Source organism: Zalophus californianus, chromosome 14 (assembly GCF_009762305.2).
Source record: "Zalophus californianus isolate mZalCal1 chromosome 14, mZalCal1.pri.v2, whole genome shotgun sequence".
NCBI classification, from domain to species: Eukaryota; Metazoa; Chordata; class Mammalia; order Carnivora; family Otariidae; genus Zalophus; species Zalophus californianus.
The window spans coordinates 246,918-269,003 of NC_045608.1; the positions used below are offsets into that span (position 1 = coordinate 246,918).

The window sequence follows — 22,086 nt, forward strand, 5'->3', positions numbered from 1 at the left end:
CCTCCTTGGACTCAGAGGGTGAAGCCACCTTTTCAATTCCAGAGGCTTGTCCACCATCCAGGGATGAGGGGCAGGGCCATCACCCAGTGGTCTCAGAGGACCGAGGTTTGGCCAGAGAATCATTCCCAGGCCTTAAAATCTAATGGAATTTGCCCTGTCAGGTTTTAACTTGCTTGGGACTCACAACCCTTTTTCCTGATTTCTCCCTTTTAGGATAGGACAGTCTACTTTATGCCTGTCTAATCATTGTATTTTGGAAGCAGGTAATCTGTCTGGTTTCACACATTCCCAAATGGAGAGGAATACTGCCCCAGGATGAAGCATACCCCATCTCACCCACATCTGATTTAGATGGTATTTAAGAGATTTTGGAGTTGATGCTTGGGTGAAGTAAGCCGGCTGGGGGGAATGTATTTTGCACGTGAAAAGGACACGGATGGGGGGCAGGGCGCAAGAGGGCAAACTTACATGTTGAATTACGTCTGTTCAAAAAAGATGTATTGGATTCCTAGTCCCCAGTACCTTAGGATGTGAAGTTAATTAGCAATAGTATCTTTACAGAGATAATCAAGTGAAAATGAGATAATTGAGGTGAGACCTAAGCCAATAGTAGGATCCTTCTAAGAGACTGGGGCAGACAGTTGGTGGCAATGAGCCCTGAGGTGTTGGCAGAATAAGCTTCCTCCCACAAGGCAAGGTCCACTTTTTCAGGGAGGGGGAGGGACTCTACAGCAGGACTTGGCAGGTTTTGTAAGCAACAGCATCTGCCACAACTCTGCCATTGTAGTTAGTGCAAAAGCCACCAGACAATACAATTAACGTATGGTTATGTTCCAATAAAACCTGACTCACGGATGCTGAGACTTGAATTTCAAATAATTTTCTCAACTGGTGAAGTGTTGATCTTTTTGCAACCATTTAAAAACGTAAAGACTTCTTGGCTCCGTCCGTACAAATACAGGCAGCGAGCGGCCGCCAACATCTAAGCTGTGTGTCTGAGTGAAGCGCATCCAGCGCACTTTCTCAGGAGTCTGCGAGGCAGAGTCCTCACACTTCTGTCAGGTATCCCTACATGAACTGTCAAGAGACTACGTTTTCTAGGGGCGCCTGGGTGGCTCAGTCGATGAAGCGTCTGTCTGCCTTCGGCTCAGGTCATGATCCCAGGGTCCTGGGATCGAGCCCCACGTCAGGCTCCCTGCTCAGCGAGGACACTGCTTCTCCCCTGCCTGCCGCTCCCCCTGCTTGCTCTCTCTCACAAATAAATCTTTAAAAAAATTATTAAAGAGACTACTTTTTCTATACCGATACATGTTTCGGTATCGGTATAGGGATTAGCAAGCACGTGAAGTGGATGGTTTCACTCAGCAACGTCACAGTTAATGCTCTTCCTTGAGATGAGCTTTCAGGGGTTCACATCTGTCACTGTTGTGATTAAGAGCTAACAGGACCAGAGTAGCCATCCCATCTCCTGTGTCAGATTTCCTCATTAACTAAAAACTCTTCTATGGCAATAGCCTTCAGTGTTCCCAGAATCTTGTCATCAGGGGCCACAAGGTTCTTGGTGTAAACAAGCAACAGCACTTTGTACTATGGGCTAAAGTTTCCACATTGGAATGTAAACAAGAACCTGATTTTCTTCTTGCCTCAGGAAAAAAGCCCTCTTCTGTGACTTATACACTACTCCCCAGCAACAATTTATCGATTAAAGCCCTTCAGTAATATGAGATAGAAATTCACTCTCCTTAACGTTAGCAGAAAAACATGTTTATTGAAGAGAGGCGGAAGCACACAGGCCAGAAAACCAGGTTCAAAGAGGGACAGCACCCATACTTATTCTGGGAAACCAATACAGCAGGAAGGAATTGATGGCCCTCCATTCTGGGGCAAGAGTAAGTTAGTTCCACACGTCCCTTCTGGTTCACATGAGGCTGAGTCAGAGACTCACGATCCAGAAACGAGGTTACCATGAGCCGGCAATGGGCATAATGCTCACCTGTAGCTGGTGCAATAGGTGCCCTGAGAGACACCAACCCGGAGATGGACACACCAGAGAGGTGCTCCTCCAGAGAAAACTAGCGTGTTCTCGCCAATCAGTGGAGAACACACTCTGAACTGCTAAAATATAATCTCTCTCTCTGCTCCTACACAGCAGCCCCGTGATGACTGTCAGACCCACTTACAAAGACTGCTGAGTAAGTAAAACTCATTTGGGGAACAGTATCTTTCCATTTATTAAAAGCCACATTACTTTAGTTGCTAAGAAATAAAGAGACAAAACTGATACTTAGCATTTAATATGGAGAATATTAGGGGATGTTATTCCACAAACTACCAAATATATGTATGACGTTACATTAAAAAATAAAATACCAAAGTTTTAAAAAATGCTATTCAGTGTTACTCAAGAAAGTCACACTAAATACCTCTTAACCTTCAGAATATGTTCCTTGATGTTTTCCTGACCATTGCTCTATTTACATATTAAAATAAAAAACAACTTTATACTCCACCATGAAAAAATCCACCATTTAAAATTGAGATTTTCTTCACTCTAAAACATAGCTTCAAATCTGGAATGTGACTCTCCACACATAACACATTCCTACGGGAAAATGCTTTCGTGATTTATTAAATTTGGCAAGTTTTAAATATGAATTCTCTGAATTTTATCTTTATCATGATGCAGTGTACTTCATAGTTACTGCTCCTCATTCCTTGAGTTCTCGTCTACAGACTCATAGGACTTATTTCTGAAAGCTTTTGCCCATTCATTGCAAACATGACGGTCTCTCTCTGACTTAATTGATAGGAGTGTACTTTTAGGACTTCCTGCTTCTGCATCCCATCTCCATTATCATCTAAAATCTCCTGAGAATCAACGTCTGTGAGAAAGTCCCTAACATCTACTTCATTCTAATTTCTCACTTGTGAGTTTTTCGATGTATACGAAGCCCTGAGTTCCAACAGAAGGATTTCCCACATTCAGAGCATTTCCACGGCTTCTCTCCTGTGTGCACTCTCTGATGTTCACTGAGGGACGACTTCTGAGTGAAGGCCTTCCCACATTCACCACACTTAAAAGGTTTTTCTCCCGAGTGAGTTTTCTGGTGTATCTGAAGTGACGCCTTCCTGGGATAGGCTTTCTCACATTCGCTGCATTCATAGGGTTTCTCCGTAGAGTGAGTCCTCTGGTGTATGATGAGCTGAGATTTCCCACAAAAGGCTCTCTCACAGAAACTACATTCGTACGGTCTCTCTCCAGTGTGTGTTCTCCTATGTATAACAAGATATGATTTGCTGCTGAAAGCCTTCCCACACTCATTGCATCCATAGGGCTTCTCGCCTGCATGTGCTCTCAGATGTGCGGTGAGCTGTTCCTTCCTACCGAAGGCTTTCCCACATTCACTGCACTGATAAGGATTATTCCCCGTGTGGATTCCCTGGTGAACGACAAGTTGTGTCTTCATATTGAAGGCTTTCCCACAATCGCTGCACTGGTAGGGTTTCTCCCCTGTGTGCATTCTGATGTGAACCAGGAGGTAGGACTTACTCCTAAAGGCTTTCCCACATTCACTGCATTTATGGGGCTTCACTCCTGTGTGAGTCCTCTGGTGTACGACAAACGGTGACTTCAAACTGAAGGCTTTCCCACACTCCCCACATTCATAAGGTTTCACGCCTGTGTGGCTTCTCTGGTGTAAAAGCAGCTGTGATTTCCAGCTGTAGGCTTTCCCACATTCACTGCAGCCGTAAGGTTTCCCCCCTGTGTGAATTTCCTGATGGACAATGAGCTGTGACCTGAAGGAGAATACCTTCCCACACTCACCGCAGGAGTAGGGCTTTTCTCCCGTGTGCACCCTCTGATGAGCATTAAGGTTTGACTTGGCACTGAATGCCCTTTCACATTTGGTGCATTCGTAAGGCCTCTCTCCCGTATGAATTCTGAGATGGACAATCAGTTGTGACTTACAACGAAAAGCTTTCCCACATTCATTACACACACAGTTCTTTTCTATACTATGAGCTCTTTGATGCTTAAGAAAATAGGATTCTTCATATCCATGGAACTTATCAGGATTTTTTCTCAGACAGCTTTTGGTTGAACCTGAGTTTTGTGTCAGACTTTTTCCATGTGTGTTGTACTTATGGATTCTTTGTCTTGAAGGAACATGGGTTCTGCTCAGATGACGTTTTCCAAATGCGCCACAAGCATAACTTCTCTCAATATTTTCAAACTCATCTTGATTTTTCTGGTACCATTCTTTCCAACCTTCTAGGAAAAATAAATATATATATACATATATATATATTTTTAATCATCAATGTAGCTGATCTGGAATTAGAGAGCTACAAAACTGTCATGTAATGAGTGTTTTTTGCTTAATAACAGGCCTCAAACACTGGTTCAAAAGAAATACTGGCCAAGCCCACATGTGCCATATGTCTGAGCTATGGAGCATGAGGAACTGTGTTAAACCAAATCCCATTATGGAAATGGATGGCAAATTAGCAGTGATCAAAAATGTTTTTTTAAAATAGAAGCTTAGGGCCACCTGGGTGGCTCAGTGTGTTGAGTGTCAGACTCTTGGTTTCAGCTCAGGTCATGATCTCAGGATGAGATGGAGTCCCACGTCGGGCTTGTGCTTATTGGAGAGCCTGCTTGAGATTCCCTCTCCCCCCACCCCACCCCCGCTCACACACGCTCTCCTTCTCTCTCAAAAAAAAAAAAAAAAAAGACAAAGAAAAAGAGAACACGAGGCTTCAGATGCTTAGCCTGCACTTAGGAGCCAACACCATTTATCTTATATCTGAATGTTATTATTACAGGGGCTTATTCAAAAAGTGAATTCAGAGGATACCGAGTAACCAGGGTATAACATTCAGACAGGGACAATGAGACGTTAAAGTAAGACTCAGTTAGCCATAGGAAAATTAGGGGCAAGAGCATTCCAAACAGACGGCAAAGCACATACAAAATTCTTGAGAAAGGAACACCTGTTTGGCACAGTTAAGAAATAGAAAAAAATGGGATGCCTTGTTGGCTTGGTCGGTGGAGGCTGTGACTCTTGTTGTCAGTGTCATGAGTTTGAGCCCCAAGTTGGGTGGGAAACCTACAAGTTTTAAAAAAAAAGAAAAGAAAAGAAAAATATTTTGAAAAAAGGCTGGGACAGCTAAAACTCACTGAGTGAACAGAGTGCAATCAAGAACCAAATAGGCAGGGGCGCCTGGGTGGCTCAGTCGTTAGGCGTCTGCCTTCGGCTCGGGTCATGATCCCGGGGTCCTGGGATCGAGTCCTGCATCAGGCTCCCTGCTCCGTGGGAAGCCTGCTTCTCCCTCTCCCACTCCCCCTGCTTGTGTTCCCTCTTTCGCTGGGTCTCTCTCTGTCAAATAAATAAAATCTTAAAAAAAAAAAAAAAAAAAAAGCAAATAGGCAGGCAAAAAAGTTTTCATCTTACCCAAAGGTAAGAGGACATCTTGATTCATGTTGTGCTTTCTGGAGTGTTTTTTTTTTTTAAGATTTTATTTATTTATTTGTCAGAGAGAGAGAAATGGAGAGAGATAGAGTGAGCACAAGCAGGGGGAGTGGCAGAGAGAGGGGCAGGCTCCCCGCTGAGCAGGAAGCCCAAAGCGGGCCTCAATCCCAGGACCCCGGGATCATGACCTGAGCCGAAGGCAGACACTTCACAAACTGAGCCACGCAGGCGCCTCTCATGTTGTGCTTTTAAAAGATGTTTGCCTGTTATGTAGAAAATGAGCAGGAGAAGGGCTGAGAGACAAACGAGGAAGCCCTTGTAGTAGTGTGGGAAGACGTCACAGTGGTTTGGACTAAACTCTGGAGCTGAGCAAATGTGGAATGCATCTGGAGAGAACCAAGAAAATCTACCAAAGGACTGGGTGAAGGAGAAGGTGAGAGAAGGGGAGGCTTTAAGACTCCAGATTTTAGGCTGGAGAAACAGGAGGTGCTGCTCTCTGAGAGGGAAAATGTTTGCAGGAAAAATTAAGGACTTTGTTTTGGATCTGACTACACTTGAGATCTCAGCTAAATACCCAAATGGAGAGGAGACAGCAAGTAGGCAGACAGACGGAAGTTCAGTGCTCAGAGAAAAGCAGGAGTCAACATGTAAAAGGTCTTAAACACCATGAAGGACGAGACCTTCCCGGGAAGGTGAGCAGATGACACATGTGGCCGGACAATGATGAGGCCCAACAGGAGCTTGATGCTGAGTGTGAGGCCCACAGGGCACCAGGAAGGGCACACTCATTAGGGGCACAGCCTCATCATGTTACTACAGCTGTCCTGTGGGGCCACCAGGGGCTCTCCTGCCTCCTCAGGACCTCCTGATAAACCCTCTCTCCCCACTCATGCGGGAACAGTTCGCATTATGGTTTGTGCCTCAAAGTAGGGCCACTAAACTCAAGGATGCGGGTGAGAATACCAAGACCGGTGGCTAGAAGACTTCTCGGGCTTGAACAAATGCTCAAACCACTTTTGGTTGTTGGTATTGGCTTCAGAGAATTAGGGTCGGGAAAAAAAGACTGACTGGAAGCTTGTTGGGTGGGTTTGTTTTTTTTTTTAAGATTTATTTATTTATTTATTTATTTATTTATTTATTTATTTATTTATTTAACAGAGAGAAAGAGAGCACAAGCAGGGGGAGCAGCAGAGGGAGAAGCAGACTCCCTGCTGAGCAAGAAGCCCAATGCAGGACTTGGTCCCAGGACCCTGGGCCAAAGGCAGACGCTCAACCAACTGAGCCCCCCAGGCGCCCCACTTGTTAGGTTTTGAAGGAAACCTAAGCCTGGTCTGGTAACAGCCTATGATTCTTTAGCCCCAAATACGCCCAAATCTGCACCAACAGACAGGACCATATTCTCTCCAAGCATCGTCTCATCTATGCCAACAGGACAAAAATACTGGAGTGAACAGGGAAAGTATGCCAGTGCTAGAGCAAGGAGTCTTCTTTGATTTTTTCTCAAAGAGGAGAGTGTGTGATGGACTGCTATCCCCCACCCCCCTGCAAACAGGAGCTTCTGTTATAGTTTCCGGGGACCCTTCCCCACCACTGCACATGTCTAGAGTAGACTGCTGGTCTTCTAACTCCATGTCCGTTCAGATTGTGAGGCCACAGCCACATCTGTGTGAAGGTACCACACTCATCTCAAGAAATCTTGGACTTGCAACTGGACTCCGGGTCCAGGATGAGAACACATGCTGCCTCCCTTGGGGAAGGAATGATCACGTTTTGTGTTAACATTAGCATTTTTGAAGCTGCACAGGTGGAAAGAATGGCACATGTGCGGCACACCCAAAGGTAGGACTCACACTATTCGCAGAGCCACACGAACTTCCCTTCTTCCGTGCACCAGCCCTGACTGGTGAGGACATGGTCCCTGTGGTCCCCCACCGAGCCCTCCCCACCCCCACATCACGGCTAGTTCAGGCACTGGCATGTCAGCTCTAAGAAAACATGCCGGCAGGCTTCTGAGAAAGAGTCTGGGGACTGGTGAAGGGGATTTTGGGGAAAGAAACAGGACTTATCCAGTGACTCCTGTTGTATCTGCATATGATGCCTGGCATGGAGGAACCTACCAGGACAAAGGAAAAGAAAAGCATAACCTCTCAGGGTGAGAAAAGGGAGGCAGATGGATCGCTGACATCACCAAGCTCCTTGTTTTTAAGTTAGATACTTAGTTAGTTATCTATGTATGTATGCATCCATCTAATCTATCGTGAGGGGGAGAGAGACAATCTCAAGCAGACTTCGCACTGAGCACAAGCCCGATGCAGGGCTCGATCCTAGAACCCTGAGGTCATGACCTGAGCCGAAATCAAGACTGAGCCACCAGGAACCCCTGACATCACTAAGCTTCTGAATTAAGCCACTGTGGAGCTGCTGTCCTATGACAGACAACTGTCATTTGAGACTATAAATTCCTTATTCTTCACTCTGGTTGAACCAGGGATGTAAGATCCTTGTTTATTTTCTCAGACTAGTGATAGGATGCTTATGAAAACAAATCCAGCAGGAACAGCTGAGGACAAGGCTAGAGTTCTCAAACATGGCTAAGAATCTGAGCTTCCCACACCTGAGAGGACACTGATCTGGTCCGGGTGACAACTGAGAGGACAGGAGCTATGAAGGTAAAACAGCGGCAGCAACAGAAGCAGGACGAAGACCTGCAGCAGAGGTGAGCCCGGGGAGCCCGGGATACGGTACCACGAGGGCAAGAGCGGCAGTAAGAAACGTGGGTAGGCCAAAGACAGAGTTCCTTCCCACTTCTGCTACTGAGAATGGAGAGTGAGGAAGCCCGGGGCTCCTCACAAGCACTGAACATGCGGGACGAGAGTGTGGAAGGCAAGAGGGTGCGGGTACCCATGGGACGTTACGACCCGGGAGAAGGAACAGCCTTTCAGCTGTTACGATACTGGTGAGAGAACAGCCAGATGTGGGAAATACGCCCGTCTGGAGGACTCCAGAGGGAAGGATAGAGGAGCCAGGAAACGTCAGGTGAGAAAATCATTTCATGACACAGGTGAGACTGGGCTAGCTTTCAGAATCCTTCAGAAAAGTGCCCAAGAAAGTAACAGCTATAATTTCACAGTGAAAGAAAAGGAAACAATGCAATCTCTGAAGGTGATGCTGAGCACAGGACGAGGAAGACTGAGGGATTTATCTGTGGAAGGCAAGCGAGAAAGGGAAGTAGAGGGTGTGAGTCACACGAAGGGAGAGGAGAGGAACTCTCTGGAAGCGAGGACAACTAATGCAGTCCGTGACCATGGGAAGGAAGGAAACTAACCCAGAAAGCAACGTCTGAGCAGAGTGCAGACAAGAAGTCACGCCTGCCCCTCAGACCCAAGAGAGGAAAGAGCAAACATGGGTAGAGTGATGGTCCTCTCCTTTCCTGAGGAGTTAGCTTGGTTAACTTGGCTCCTCCCGAGTTGCCCCAATGGTTCAAGAGCTTCAGAGCAGAGCTTCCACACAACACTGCCTGAGGTTCACGCCCACACCCCCATCTTCCTGGTTCCCACGCACCCACCTGGACAGCTCTGACGGGAAACTTTGGCATTTATTATCCATGGCTCCTCTCCTTGCTCCAACTTGAAGATTAAATCAGGTTTGGTACCATGATACCCTGTTGGTGGAAAATCATAAAGGATGTGGGCCAAGCTGCTAAGGACTAGGGGATCCAGAACTACAAAATGAAACTGCTCACTGGCACTTGAGGGAAGACTACAATGAGAGATGAGGCCCAAATAGGGACTATGAGCCTTTGATCTCTGAAGTTCAAGCCCACAACCAGGAAGTACTTTGGAGACCTCAGGGTAGATCAACAAAAGAAAAAGGGTGGCGATTTATAAATCATAGTCTGAGATCAACAGAGAAGCTGCACTTACCCACAGATACCAGGTGGCTATAGTTCTCCAGTATCACATCCCTGTACAGGTACTTCTGCGTAGAGTCCAGTAACTGCCACTCTTCCCAGGTGAACTCCACAGATATATCCTTGAATGACAATAATCCCTGGAATAATATACATCCCATTCAATTGGATACCATTGCATTAGGTGACGTGGAACAGATGTACAGGAACTGGGAAGGAGAAATGTTCCTCCACAGCCTGCCTCCTGTGCCCAGATCAGCACTGACTTTCAGAATAAAACAAAACAAAAACCGGGGCACCTGGGTGGCTCAGTCGGTGAAGCGTCTGCCTTCGGCTCAGGTCATGGTCCCAGGGTCCTGGGATCGAGCCCCATGTTGGGCTCCCTGCTCAGCGGGGAGCCTGCTTCTCCCTCTCCCTCTGCCCCTCCCCCTGCTTGTGCTCTCACTCCCTTTCAAATGAACAAATAAAAAAATCTTAAAAAATAAAATAAAACTTTTGAGCTTCCATGAGCCAGATACTATTTTTGGTCCTGAAAATTTCAGGACGAACACAACCAACTTCTGCCCTCATGAAGCTTCTAGTCTTGGGACGCCTGGGTGGCTCAGTTGGTTGAGCATCTGCCTTCGGCTCAGGTTGTGATCTTGGGGTCCTGGGATCAAGCCCCATGTTGGACTCCCTGTTTGGCAAGGAGTCTGCTTCTCTCTCTCTCTCTGCCCCTCCCCCTGTGTTCCCTCTCTCAGATAAAATAAAATAAAATAAGATAAAATAAAATAAAATAAAGTCTTCCAGTCTTGTAGAGGGAAATAAACATCTATACATGGAGAAGAAACAGGTGTTAGAAGCCTCTGATAAAAAAAATTATCCAGGATATATTTTGCCCAGAGATGGAGAGAACAATTCTAAACACATGGGAAGGTGTGACATCTTGATAGCTGCTCAACCCATCTTGAGTCTTAGAGTGAGAGCTTGGCACCATAAAAAAAAAAAAAAAAAAAAAAAAAAAGGCCAAATAGATAAATTCCTAGCCTTCTTTCCAGAGAATTAGGGGCCCATTACTGAGGTCAACCAGGGTTCGCTCCAGCATAGACTCCGAGCCTGGAGCTAGTGCTGCAGAGCTACAGATGATGGAGAGCCACTGTGGCTGGGCAGGAGGCGGCAGTCCCCACCAGGCAGTTGTGAGACAGTAAGTGTGGTTCTTGACATCTCTGTGAACTACCCAGAATGCTTATAATAAGTTTCTTTCATGGGACCAAAAAAAAGTAGTAACAAGCTACAGGTCCTCACAGGATCATTCAACAAACATTTCTGAGACACTGACAATGTGCCAGGACTGTTCTTGGTGCTGGGGGCTCAGCCATGGACATGGTCCCTGGACTTAGTGCGTTTCCATCCTTGCAGGGGAAGGTGACAGTAAACACATAACTACCCAACAAGCAGATGGTGATGGTGCTCTACCAAGACTCAAGCAGGGTAAAGGGAAAGAGCCCAGGGAGGCAGGTGTAGGCAGCTGGAGTGGTCAGGAAGCTCTCTGGTAAGGGACTATTTGGGTAGAAACCCAAGCGATGTGAGAATGATACCAAGATTTGTGCAGAAAAGCCTTCCAAGGGGCATGAAAACAAAGGGCCAGGACTTCAGGGCTCAGAGGGTATGGTGAGGACTTGAGATTTCATTCCAGGTGAGGAGAGGCCATCCGAAGGCCTCAAGCAAGAGTGGGATGTTCTGACTCCCAACCAAGATTATTCTGACTGCTGTGGAGAAGGGAGGGTCCTGGATCTGGGGCAATGAAGGTAGCTGGAAGTAATATGCAGTGGTTGGATTCTGGGCATCAAGTGAAGACAGAGCAGATGACCTCCTGATGGGAGATGACCAGCACACAGAGAAGGGTGTTGAGGACAGCAAGGATCCTGGCCAAGTAAACTGAAGACGCTGCCCTAACAAGGTGAGGGTGCCTGAGGGATGAAAAATGAGGGGAACGAGGGGCTGAAGCAGCAGCTGGACAGAATTCCCTGAAGCAGGGCACTGGGGGAAGGGAGGGAAGGAGGAGACCATCTGAGTGTCCACTGAGCCCACAATCAGGAGGAACTGGCCCCGTGTTCAGGGATTTCAGTAAACCAGGAATCTGGTATCTCTTCTCCTCTGGGAATTTCTGAAGAAAGAGGCTTCTGGAACACTCTGTAAAGGCAGCTGAGAAGTGAGGTCCAAAGATTCCTGGACTTGATCACCCCTGACAGGCTCCTTACCCAACACCACTGCCTGCAGAAAGAGAGACCCAGGAGGGAAGAGACAGTGAATGCAATTCTGGGTGAGTCTGCAGAAGTAAGTGGGAGAATTGCTCACAACATGGAAATTCGGGGTAAGGCCCTGCCTCAGGCTCCAAGCAACCGCCTGGTGCTGAGCACCAACCACCTGACAACAGGAGCTTCTCTGGTCTAAGCACTGGTCTTCCCAACCCATGAGGAGCCCCCACAGGAGGAGGGAATAAAGAGATGAGCACTCCATCTCTCCTCTGCAGCCTGAGTGGGGCCAGCAGAGGAGGTGGAATTAAGAGCACAGACTGGACTGCCCAATGCCTGAAAGTGACCAGAGAAGATGAGACCGGAATATCACGAGCGCTCATTGAGACAACCCCTGGAGCCAAGGAAAGGGAGAGCGGACAGGGACGCCTGAGGCTGTGCCTTCCTACATTCAGATCCAGCCCAGGCCACTTGTCAGATCTGCGACTTTATAGCAGAGGAGAAGCCCAAGCAAGGCATACCAGCGTGATTGTGTACAAGCTTAAGGCAGACGCCACGAGAGTGAACACAGACCAAAGTGGCTGAGTATGCAGACAGGATGGAAGAAGAGAGTGGGAGTAAACCGTGAGGCTTATTTTATTTTAAGCTTTTTACTGTATTTTGAGCTTGATAAGAATAAAAATAAAATACAGAGAAACTATTAAAAAAATTTTTATTGGTCAAGAAATGAAGAAATTAAAAATAGAATACTATTATGACCAAGACACAATCCATAGCTCTAAGATAAAGATTTTTAAATATATGAGATTATTGTACAGAGGCAGTTCTACTGTATACTGCAAAAAATCACCACTATGCAAAGTCACACAGCAAACCCACAGGGAATATGGGGAGAATGGGGTTGGGGCACAACACCTTTGTCAGCAACACATAAAAGAGAACACCAGGAACCTATTAAAAACAGTAGCAGTTTTACATGTTTAATGTTTAAGAAATACATAAAATGACAATACATCATTTTACCCTGGAAAAGACCTGGTGTTTGGACATCAGAGGGGCTAAAGCTGATCATAAAGTGGTGGAAAGAGGGCTGTGTGAAGTCAGACAGAAGGCTCACACTGTTCCCTACAAAATCAATTGTGTTGAATTCATGTTTTTAAAGCAAACATGGTAGCAGATCTAACTATATTAACGAATTTGTTCCAATAAATTTGGGGAAACTTGGAAGAAATAAAAATTGTCTAAGAAAGTAAAAAGAACCCAACCTGGCCCAGAAGGAAGTAAAAAAAGCAAGACTGACTAATCCATGATCACAAAACACACAGAAGTAGCAACCGAAGATACACCCTCCGTTCCAGAGAGGCCATGCGCCCACACTACACTTAAAAGTAAGTTCTACCAACATTGCAGAAACATAAAATTCCCATCATGTCTCGCCTGATGTTGAGCCTGGGAACCACGGGATGCCTATACAGCACATGGCACAGACTTGCACAACCCCACAGACAAAACCAGGCAAGTACAGCACAAACTGTAGTCTTAACTCATTTATCATTAACTCTGATCAAAGTATCTAGATAAAAATACCACTCAAGTACAAGTCCTGTACACACATACAGAGCAAACTATGACAAGGAAATGTATCCAAAAAATTAAAGGACGGTCCAAAATTAACAACAACTAAAAAAACCCATCAGTGAAATAAGTCACATCAGTATATTAGCAGAGAGCAGTCAACCAATCATCTCAATAGATGAAACAAAGTAATGTGGTAAAATTCAACACTTTTAAAAATCAGAGCTCTTCCCAGGTGAGTTAAGTGCTGGGTGTTTCCTTCACTGGGGGGCATCTGTCCAGCCTGAGAACAGGCAGGGGAGCCTCTGATGCCCCATGACAGCAGGCTTTCCCTGTGGCGCATCTGCTGAGTGCTGGTAAGCACCGGAACTGGGCTGGAATGGCGAACTGATTCTCCCACAGTCTCAAGGCACTGAGGACACAAAGAACCCTAGAGGGGAGCATGCAATAACCCCCCCCCAACTACCACCAAGACCACAGGTGAATGTACAATAACTAAAGCGGCACCCCAGGCCCAAACCACCTCCAAGCCTGTTTGATTATGTCATCAGTCATCTCCCTATCTGCACGGCAGAGGAAAGAGGAAACACTCTGGTAGAAGGTAACACTGAACTTCAGTCTATGTAGTTGTTCCTTTATACCAACATAGGCATAAAATAGAAAATTTTGAGACATGTGAAGTGGCAAGAAAACAAGACTGATAAATCAAAGGAAAAAGCACACAACACAGACTCAACAGATGATCCAGAAGTTAGCAGACAACGTTAGAAGTAACTGTCATAGTATATACTGTTACAAATACTTAAAATTATAGAAGAAAAGTATACAATAGATTAAAAGGAAACTGGAAATCTGTTTTTAAAAAACCAGGAGACATTTAGAAATAAAGAATGGATATCACATTAACTGAGCATCATTAGAATAGTTGAGTACAGGACATCCATCCTATGGGAAAATACTCCAAGCAAAGTTGACAAACTTTGGACTGGCCTCCATGCAGAACACTTGGAACTCACTGCTGATGGGACACAAAGCGGTTTCAGCGCTCCTGGAAAGTGTTTGGTCGTGTTCACTAAACTTACATACACACACACCCATCACTCCTAGATATATGCCAGGTGGTTGTCCACTGAGAGGGAGATTCTGCGCCCCCGGGGATGTCTGGCACTGAGACTTCTGCGCTGGTCACGTAGAGCTGCTGGTATCTAAACGGGTAGAGGTCAAGGATGCTGCTCAACATCCTACAATGTACAGGATAGTCCTTCACAATGAAGAGTAATTCAGTCCAAAATGTCAATAGTGCTGAGGCTGAGAAATCCTGGCATAAGCCTAACAGAAATGAGAACTGATGTCCCTCAAAAGACGTGTACAAAAATGTTTATAAGTGTTATTCAAAATAGCCAATAACTGGACGCAGCCCAAGTGTTGCTGATGACCATGTCTATGATCACACATGAATACAGCAGACAGATCATAAAACAGTCATACAACAGAGAATCATACAACTTGGATGTCACTCACAAACTATGCTGACTGAGAGAAGCCAGATACTTTACTGTACAATTCCAATTATATTAAGTTAGAAAAAGAGAAAAAAAGGCAAAATTAACAGTGTTGTAACAGGAGTAAAAAAATATAAATAAAGCAGTGACCTCTTGGGGGTGGAGGGCAGTGGTGACAGGGAGAACAACGGAACCTGCCGGGGCGGCTGGAATTCTTGATTTTCAACTGTCTTCAGTGTATACTTTAATTTTGTGATTTTTAAGAATATTTGGTCACTCAGATGTCCAAAACATATTTCTCATATGTATTTCGTCTTCATCCATGGGTTCCTGGCTCAAAGCCCCTAAAACCCTTGGAATTTCCTCTGGTAAGTATGATCAAGGTATCTTTTGTTATGTTAATGAGGCAACTTCTGGAAAGCCCCTAGGTAACCTACCAAAGGGCAGCTGGTTTCCAGGAGACTGTCCCCCATCTCTGGGTAGACAGTGACAGACTGAAGCTGAATTCTCAGACAACCTGCTGGTGTCCAAGAACTGTGTGATGCTGTGTGTGGGGGAACTGCACCCCCACCCCTCTTGCTGGAATTGGTCCAGGAACCTAAAAGAATATAAATATTCCACTTAAGGTTTATGCATTTTACTATAAGTTAGAACTCAATTAAATTTTTAAAAAGGCAAAAGAAGCCACAAATGGATATATATGTATAAAAACATCACAGATACAACTACAAATACATTTTTTGCATGGGGGTAAAAACAGAAATAATGTTACATACTGTGAAACCCACTTATGTAATAACCCAGACAAATAAACCAAACATTTTAAGGATATAAACGGCTGTAGACAAACATATGTAGAAAGATCTAGAAGAATATACACCAAATTGATTATCTCTGAAGAGAGAAAGGGATTAGGAAAGGTGGGTAATTATAAGACTGAACTGTGTTCTAAGAGAATGTAGAAAAGTACCAAATATGTAACCAAAAATTAACGAGATAGGAATATACATGTGCAGAGTTGTTCATGGTTTCAAAGTTTGTAACAGTGACAAGCTCAACAACCTAAATTTCCATCCATAAGAGAACAGCTAAAAAATATTGTACGTTCATCCTATAGAGACATTTTTCAAACTGTAGAATAACTGTACCCAGTATGATGCAACTCATATAAAAACAAAACTTTTCCGGACGCCTGGGTGGCTCAGTCGGTGAAGGGTCTGCCTTCAGCTCAGGTCATGATCCCAGGGGCCTGCGATCGAGCCCCACGTCAGGCCCCTCGATTGGCTGGGAGCCTGCTTCTCCCTCTGCCTGCCATTCCCCCAGCTTGTGCTCACTCCCTCTCTGACAAATGAATGAATACATAAATAAATAAATAAACAAACTTTTCAAATGTTGAATCAAGCACACCTAAAATTCCACCCAATCACCTATAAAATTCGTAAGTAATTTTAATCAGTTCTTTTAAAAAATTTAAATATCTTTGTGTCCCAAGGAATACAAAATTTCAGCAGATCAAAAGCTGAGAGGCCTGAGAGCAGGAAGTAAGAAGCCCTAGTGGTTACCAGCTGTGGGCATGAGGAGGTGAGTCCACAGACTTAAATCCCCATCAGTGGAGAAACAGCTCAATAAAATGCGGCCCAATCATACTGCACGATAACAAAATGGAGCTATTATAAAAGGAAACGCTGATCTATATGTATTGCCATGAAGAATTCTAAAATAAATGTAAAGCAAATGGCAAACTGCACAATTTATAGAAGAGAACATAAACCTTGTTTCCTGTAGGAAGGGTCTGGATGGAAACCCCCCAAGCTACTGACTACCTCTTTTTTAAACTTTTGGGTTTTTTTACTTTAAGTAGGCTCCACGCCAATGTAGGGCCTGACTCATGACCCTGAGAACAGGCACCTGCCACTGACTACGTCTTGACATTAGAGGAAGGAAATGATAACCAAAGAGCTTTGGCTGTGTTACTTACAATCCCATTTTCTAAAACGATGCAATTAAAAATGGTTTTATATTAAAGAGGAAAAGCAATAAAGCCATTTCCATACTAAACTGTGGAACAGACAGCAGTGTACATGATCATACATGTAAAATGCAGAGAAAAACAATGGGAAGGTTACATAACACACTGTGGATGGCAGTCTTTTCCGGGGAGCAGAACAGGAGGGGTGAAGCACTCTTACACTGGAACACTTGTGTCAACCAAAATGAGAGGGAAGGGAAAGAAAAGAGGAGAAAGAAGAGAAGGAAAAGGAGGGAGGGAGGGAAGGAGGGCTGAGGAGCAAATGAGGTGTGTAGGCAAGAGCTGGGCTACGGAGTAAGGTGGTGTGGGCTAGAACAAAGGGAGGAGAATTAGAGTGTGTATATGCACGTGTACGCACAAACACATGCACGCACAGAGAGAAAATAACAGAGTGAATACAGCAGAATGTTGACAATTCTGGGTGAAGAGGTTTTTTATACAACACTGTACAGGAATTTTTTATACTGTTCTTGTGATTTCTCTACAGTTCCAAAATTCTTCCAAGATGAAATAAAATTAAAAACTCCTAGGGGTTTCCAGCACGATCTTCCCCCTTAAAGGGCCCTACCAATCTGGCCCCGGCAGACGTGCCATCCCTCTGCACTCCAGCCACGGCCTTGCTTTCCACTTGAGGCTATTGCCACTTGCTCGGAATACAACCCTAGAAATAAAAGTCTGGAATGCTTCCTCCCCCACTACCCCCACCATCCCATGATCGTCAAGTTGTCACTCAGACCGTACATGAATGTTGCCTCAAGAAGGGGTGCCAAGCTAATGTAGCCACTCAGCCACTCTCTTTCACGGGCATCACACTCACATCTTTGTTTGTGACGCTCCTCTGGTATGTCTGACCGGACACACCAGCTATGGGATCTCCCATAAACTGCACGGGGTCGTGGACCCTGTCAATCCTGTTCATCCCAACATGCCCTAGAAAAATTACCTGGTGTAATCATCAAAAAACATTTGTTAAATTAATATGTGCACCCAAGAATAAGGAAATACTGTTCACATTAAAATGTAAGAGGCACAGGGGCGCCTGGGTGGCTCAGTCGGTTGAGCGTCTGCCTTCGGCTCAGGTCATGATCCCGGGGTCCTGGGACCAAGCCCAGGGGTAGGCTCTCTGTTCAGTGAGGAGCCTGCTTCTCCCTCTCCCTCTGTCTGCTGCTCCCCCTGCTCGTTCTCTCTCTCTGTCAAATAAAATCTTAAAAAATAAAAAAAGTAAGAGGCATTATGAGCACAAACTCTGAAGATACTGCTTTGTTTGAGTCCTAGCTCCGCAACCCTAGTCTCCTTGGATACTAGTTTGGGACCATGGACAGGCTTCCCTGTTTCCTCACCTGTAAAGTGGGGACATACCTGCCTCATAGGGTCATGAGACTTTAACAACATACACACGAAGTGCCTAGCTAAGAATGGTACCTACTGATACTATTCAATAGTTTTAAAGTCTTCATTAGTCTTCTTTGTTTACTTACTTACTCTTCATAAGGTATGATTCTGTTTGCTTACTTTATCTTTCTTTATTGCTATTGTAAATACAATGTTTTCTCTCACTGTATTTTCCATATGGTTTTGTTTTTTTAAGATTTTATTTATTTATTTGACAGAGAGAGAGACACAGCGAGAGAGGGAACACAAGCAGGGGCAGTGGGAGAGGGAGAAGCAGGCTTCCCGCGGAGCAGGGAGCCCGATGCGGGGCTCAATCCCAGGACCCTGGGATCATGACCTGAGCCGAAGGCAGACGCCTAAGGACTGAGCCACCCAGGCGCTCCCCCATATGGTTTTGTTTAAGAATAAAAATATCCTGGGGCATCTGGCTGGCTCAGTTGGTACAGCATGCCACTCTTGATATCAGGGTTTTAAGTTCAAGCCCCACATTGGGCATAGAGATTACTTAAAAAATAAAACAATAAAAAGATCCTTAATTTTAAGGTTAATTGTATGACTCATGCCACTCTGAACTCCCTTGTTCCTGGCACCCATACTCTTCTTGTAACACCTGAGGCATCATACCACCTAAAAAAGGTCCCTACTGTCACTAATCATTTCTTTACATTCCACTGTCCACAACCTTATGCAATCCAGTTGGCAACACCCCCCGTTATCTCTGAGAAAGGGACTATTCAGCATTCTCTCAGGTATGGAAAAACTGCTTAAGACTTATAAATAAGCAAGGCGCCGGGGTGGCTCGCTCGCTTAAGCGTCTGCCTTGGGCTCAGGCCGTGGTCTCAGGGTCCTGGGATGGAGCCGAGAGCGGGACTCCCTGCTCGGCGCGGAGTCCGCTTCCCCCTTTCTTTCCCTCTGCTCCTGCTAGTGCGCGCTCTCTCGCTCGCTCCCAAATAAATAAAATCTTTTAAAAAAAAAAGACATCTTCCCAAATCCAGGGGCAACTGTTTGTCCTGTCAAATAATTCTCTGAGGTATTTCGTATCACGGCTTTTACGAAGTTCTCTTTCCTCAAATTTGAAGGGAAGCAGCCACGATCCCAACTTACTCCTCTCTTGCACCCCAGCCCTTGTGCACCGCAGTCCTCCCTTGTCCGCCACATCCTCCCCCCCTCGGGGCTCTACTCCCTCGCACCCTAAGCTTCCACTAACACAGAGCTCTTTAACCTGGATATTTCCCAGGAGTCCCCACCTGAGCTGCAGATTCAACCGTACGCACCACACAGCCAACACCGACACAGCTACACTCCTCCCGGGCGCCCCTTCTAACAGTGCTCCCGAGGGGAAGCGTCGCCACCCGGTGCAAGAAGCCAGCAGAACGGCGACCGCTCGCTGACCCCATCAACCCTCGCACAGTCCCGGCGGTCCACTGGCCTCCCCTGCTCCAAAACTGCTCCTTCCTGCTTCCCTAACAAGGACCCTCATTACCCTCAGAGTTCAGGGTTGCAGCTGGCAATAAAGTGTAACTTCCGAGGGAGAGGGCACTGGACACAAAATGCCAGAAAACAAGGGACGTTTCCGGAGATCAGGGGGAGAAAGTGGGGGGAGGGAACGCGCGAGTTCGGGCCCTGGCTGTGACGATAAAGAGATGAACGTGTCCGTCCTCGGTGCCCAGTCGGCTTTTAAAGACGAGAGAGTCCCTACTTACCCAACACGACGCTGTCCGAAACCTGCCGGCCATCCCGCGCTGTTTCGTGCAGGCTGCGGGGCAAAGAAGCGAACCGTGAGATCTCCCTGCTGGCCTCATCCGCGCCCACCCAGGAGGGATCTCCCGCCCCACAGAGGGTGGGTCCGGGGCCTCCGGGCCTGGGCACAAGCAGTCGGAGCGATGAGTTTGCACTGTGACGCGGCCCTGAAACCGGAGACCCCGAGTCGCGGCTGGCTCCGACCACGCCCCAGACCTACCGTGGGGGCTCGGCCGGCCAAGCTGCTGGTCTGCACAAGATGCTCGAAGGGGCCTAAATCTGTGCCTCCGCCGGGTCCGGAGCCACAGGAACTCAGAGCTCCCCGGGCCCCCTCGGGTCCACAAACACCGAGGCAGAAACAGCCCTAGAGGCGCCTACCCCACTACAGGCGCGGGTGCGGCGCAGCGGAAGTACGTCATGCACCGGACGCGACGGCGCCGGAAGAAAACTACATCTCCCAGAATCCTCTGCGAGGGGGTTCCCCCTTACTGACCGAGCTTCCAGCAGAAAGCTGATTTGCAGAGGGGCCAAGCCTCACCGGACCCACCTCAGGGCGGGGCGCTGCAGGCGACCCCTCGTCCCCTCTCTCGGGCCTCACCGTGCTCCAGCCTCAGTGCAAGGGCCAACATGCTGAGGCCTGAGGTCAAACAAGACGGTTCCGGGGGCACCTGGCTGGCTCAGTCCTTAGGCGTCTGCCTTAAGCTTGGGTCATGATCCCAGGATCCTGGGATCAATACCCTCATCAGGCTCCCTGCTGGGGGGAAGCCGGCTTCTCCCTCTCCCACTCCCCCTGCTTCTGTTCCCTCTCTCGCTGTGTCTCCCTCTGTCAAATAAATAAAAAAATAAATAAATAAATAAATAAATAAATAGTAAATAAATAATAAATAAATAAATAAAAATAAAATAAATAATAAATAAATAATAAATAAATAAATAATAATAAATAATACATAAATAATACATAAATAATAAATAAATAATAAATAAATAATAAATGATAAATAAATAAATAAATAAATATTTAAAAAAAGGTTCCGATCCACAGACAGAAGAGAAGGACAATTTGTAAGGCCAAAGCTGCAGGTCACAGAGTTACACAACAGTCTGGAACACCTGTGCACTAACCCACACAGTCAGCACTGCATACAGGAGACACTGCAGTGGATGGAAAGAAACAAGACAGAACAAACTGCCGGTCCAAAATAAACAATTTTCTCATTACAATGCAATAAAACTCTAAATACCATAATTTTAAAAGGCTTTTCTGCCTGAAAATCTTTTTTTTTTCAAAAAGCTTTCTATTCAACAAATATTTTAATGAAATAGGGAAATAAAGACAAAAGTGTAGACAACACTCTATAAGCATTTATGGGAGAAATAAAGCAGCAATAACAAAATCTCACAATTTGGAGTAATTATAACAATAAACACTAAAAAAGGAGCAAATTAAAGTCTCAAAAACCTAGTGAAAAACCAACAAAGTAAGCCAAAAGGAAGCAAAGGATATATTAAAGATAAAAGCAAACAGACAAAATTAGCCAGAACTGAAAAGACACAAAGTAACTGACATCTAGAGAACACTGTTAAAGAGAAAACCACAGGCCCAAAATGGGGGCACTTAGGTGAAGGCCCCAAGTCTGTAAACCCAGAAGTAGTATGTAACCTAACATTAGCAGTCTCAACCTCCCAAAAATGTAATCTGAAAGGGTAAGCACCAAGAAGGTCATCTGTCACAGGGCCCTTTTCATCCCCCAAAGGAAGAGGAGGTATTCTACCTACTAAAACTCCTTTGTCCCCAAATGAGGGTGACCTTACCTAAGATAATACTTTTTTCTATTTATGACTTCTTTGCCCTGCCTTCTTTTTAAGATTTATTTATCTATTTATTATTTGAGAGAGTGAGAATGAGAGAGAGAGAGTACATGAGATCGGGGAGGGCTAGAGGGAGAAGCAGGCTCCTCGCTGAGCAGGGAGCCCGATGCGGGACTCGATCCCCGGACTCCAGGATCATGACCTGAGCTGAAGGCAGTCGCTTAACCAACTGAGCCACCCAGGCGCCCCTTTGCCCTGCTTTTTAAAACCTTTCCCTTTCTGTAGCCCTTTGGAGCTCCCCTCTATCTGCTAGATGGGATGCTGCCAGATTCATAAATCGAATAATAAAGTCAGTTACATCTTTAAAATTTACTTGGCTTAATTTTTATTTAGCGGGCGCCTGGGTGGCTCAGATGGT

At 45.7% G+C, this 22,086-nt stretch overlaps 2 protein-coding genes across 8 annotated transcripts in view; both read right to left on the minus strand.

The window, feature by feature from the left end:
• Positions 1–20,140, minus strand: part of LOC113913164 (zinc finger protein 84) — a 55,671-nt gene extending 35,531 nt beyond the window's left edge. The window contains exons 1-2 of one of the 3 annotated variants that reach the window (XM_035723875.1): positions 20,077–20,140; positions 19,820–19,872 (exon numbers count right to left, since the gene is read on the minus strand). The gene's annotated coding sequence lies outside the window, so the exon portion shown is untranslated. Of the gene's footprint in view, positions 1–9,039; positions 9,133–19,819; positions 19,879–20,076 lie in introns of those variants that run through there. The other 2 variants (XM_027577209.1, XM_027577207.1) reach the window with 2 other exon arrangements.
• Positions 1,685–20,210, minus strand: LOC113913170 (zinc finger protein 26). Of its 5 annotated transcripts, none has more exons than XM_027577225.2 (6): positions 20,077–20,156; positions 19,820–19,872; positions 15,133–15,293; positions 9,398–9,524; positions 9,040–9,135; positions 1,687–4,270 (listed from the first exon to the last, which is right to left on the minus strand). In XM_027577225.2, exons 3-6 carry the CDS (start codon positions 15,166–15,168, stop codon positions 2,922–2,924), a joined length of 1,608 nt encoding a protein of 535 aa, XP_027433026.1. In that variant the 5' UTR covers positions 15,169–15,293; positions 19,820–19,872; positions 20,077–20,156; the 3' UTR covers positions 1,687–2,921. The 5 variants fall into 5 exon arrangements, with proteins under 5 accessions (XP_027433028.1, XP_027433026.1, XP_027433027.1 ...); XM_027577223.2 differs by having other exon boundaries at positions 1,688–4,273; XM_027577227.1 differs by lacking the exon at positions 20,077–20,156 and having other exon boundaries at positions 1,685–4,273; positions 19,820–19,867.
• Between the last annotated feature and the right edge of the window lie 1,876 nt (positions 20,211–22,086).

Excerpts from the sequence above, each read along its gene's own strand:
- LOC113913170 (XM_027577227.1), bottom strand. The coding sequence starts at position 15,168 with ATGGGGGACAGTCTCCTGGAAACCAGCTGCCCTTTG. Across the intron at positions 9,525-15,132 it reads TGGAAACCAGCTGCCCTTTG|GGATTATTGTCATTCAAGGA; the intron begins GTAGGTTACCTA and ends ATATTATTCCAG. Across the intron at positions 9,136-9,397 it reads TAGCCACCTGGTATCTGTGG|GGTATCATGGTACCAAACCT; the intron begins GTAAGTGCAGCT and ends TTCCACCAACAG.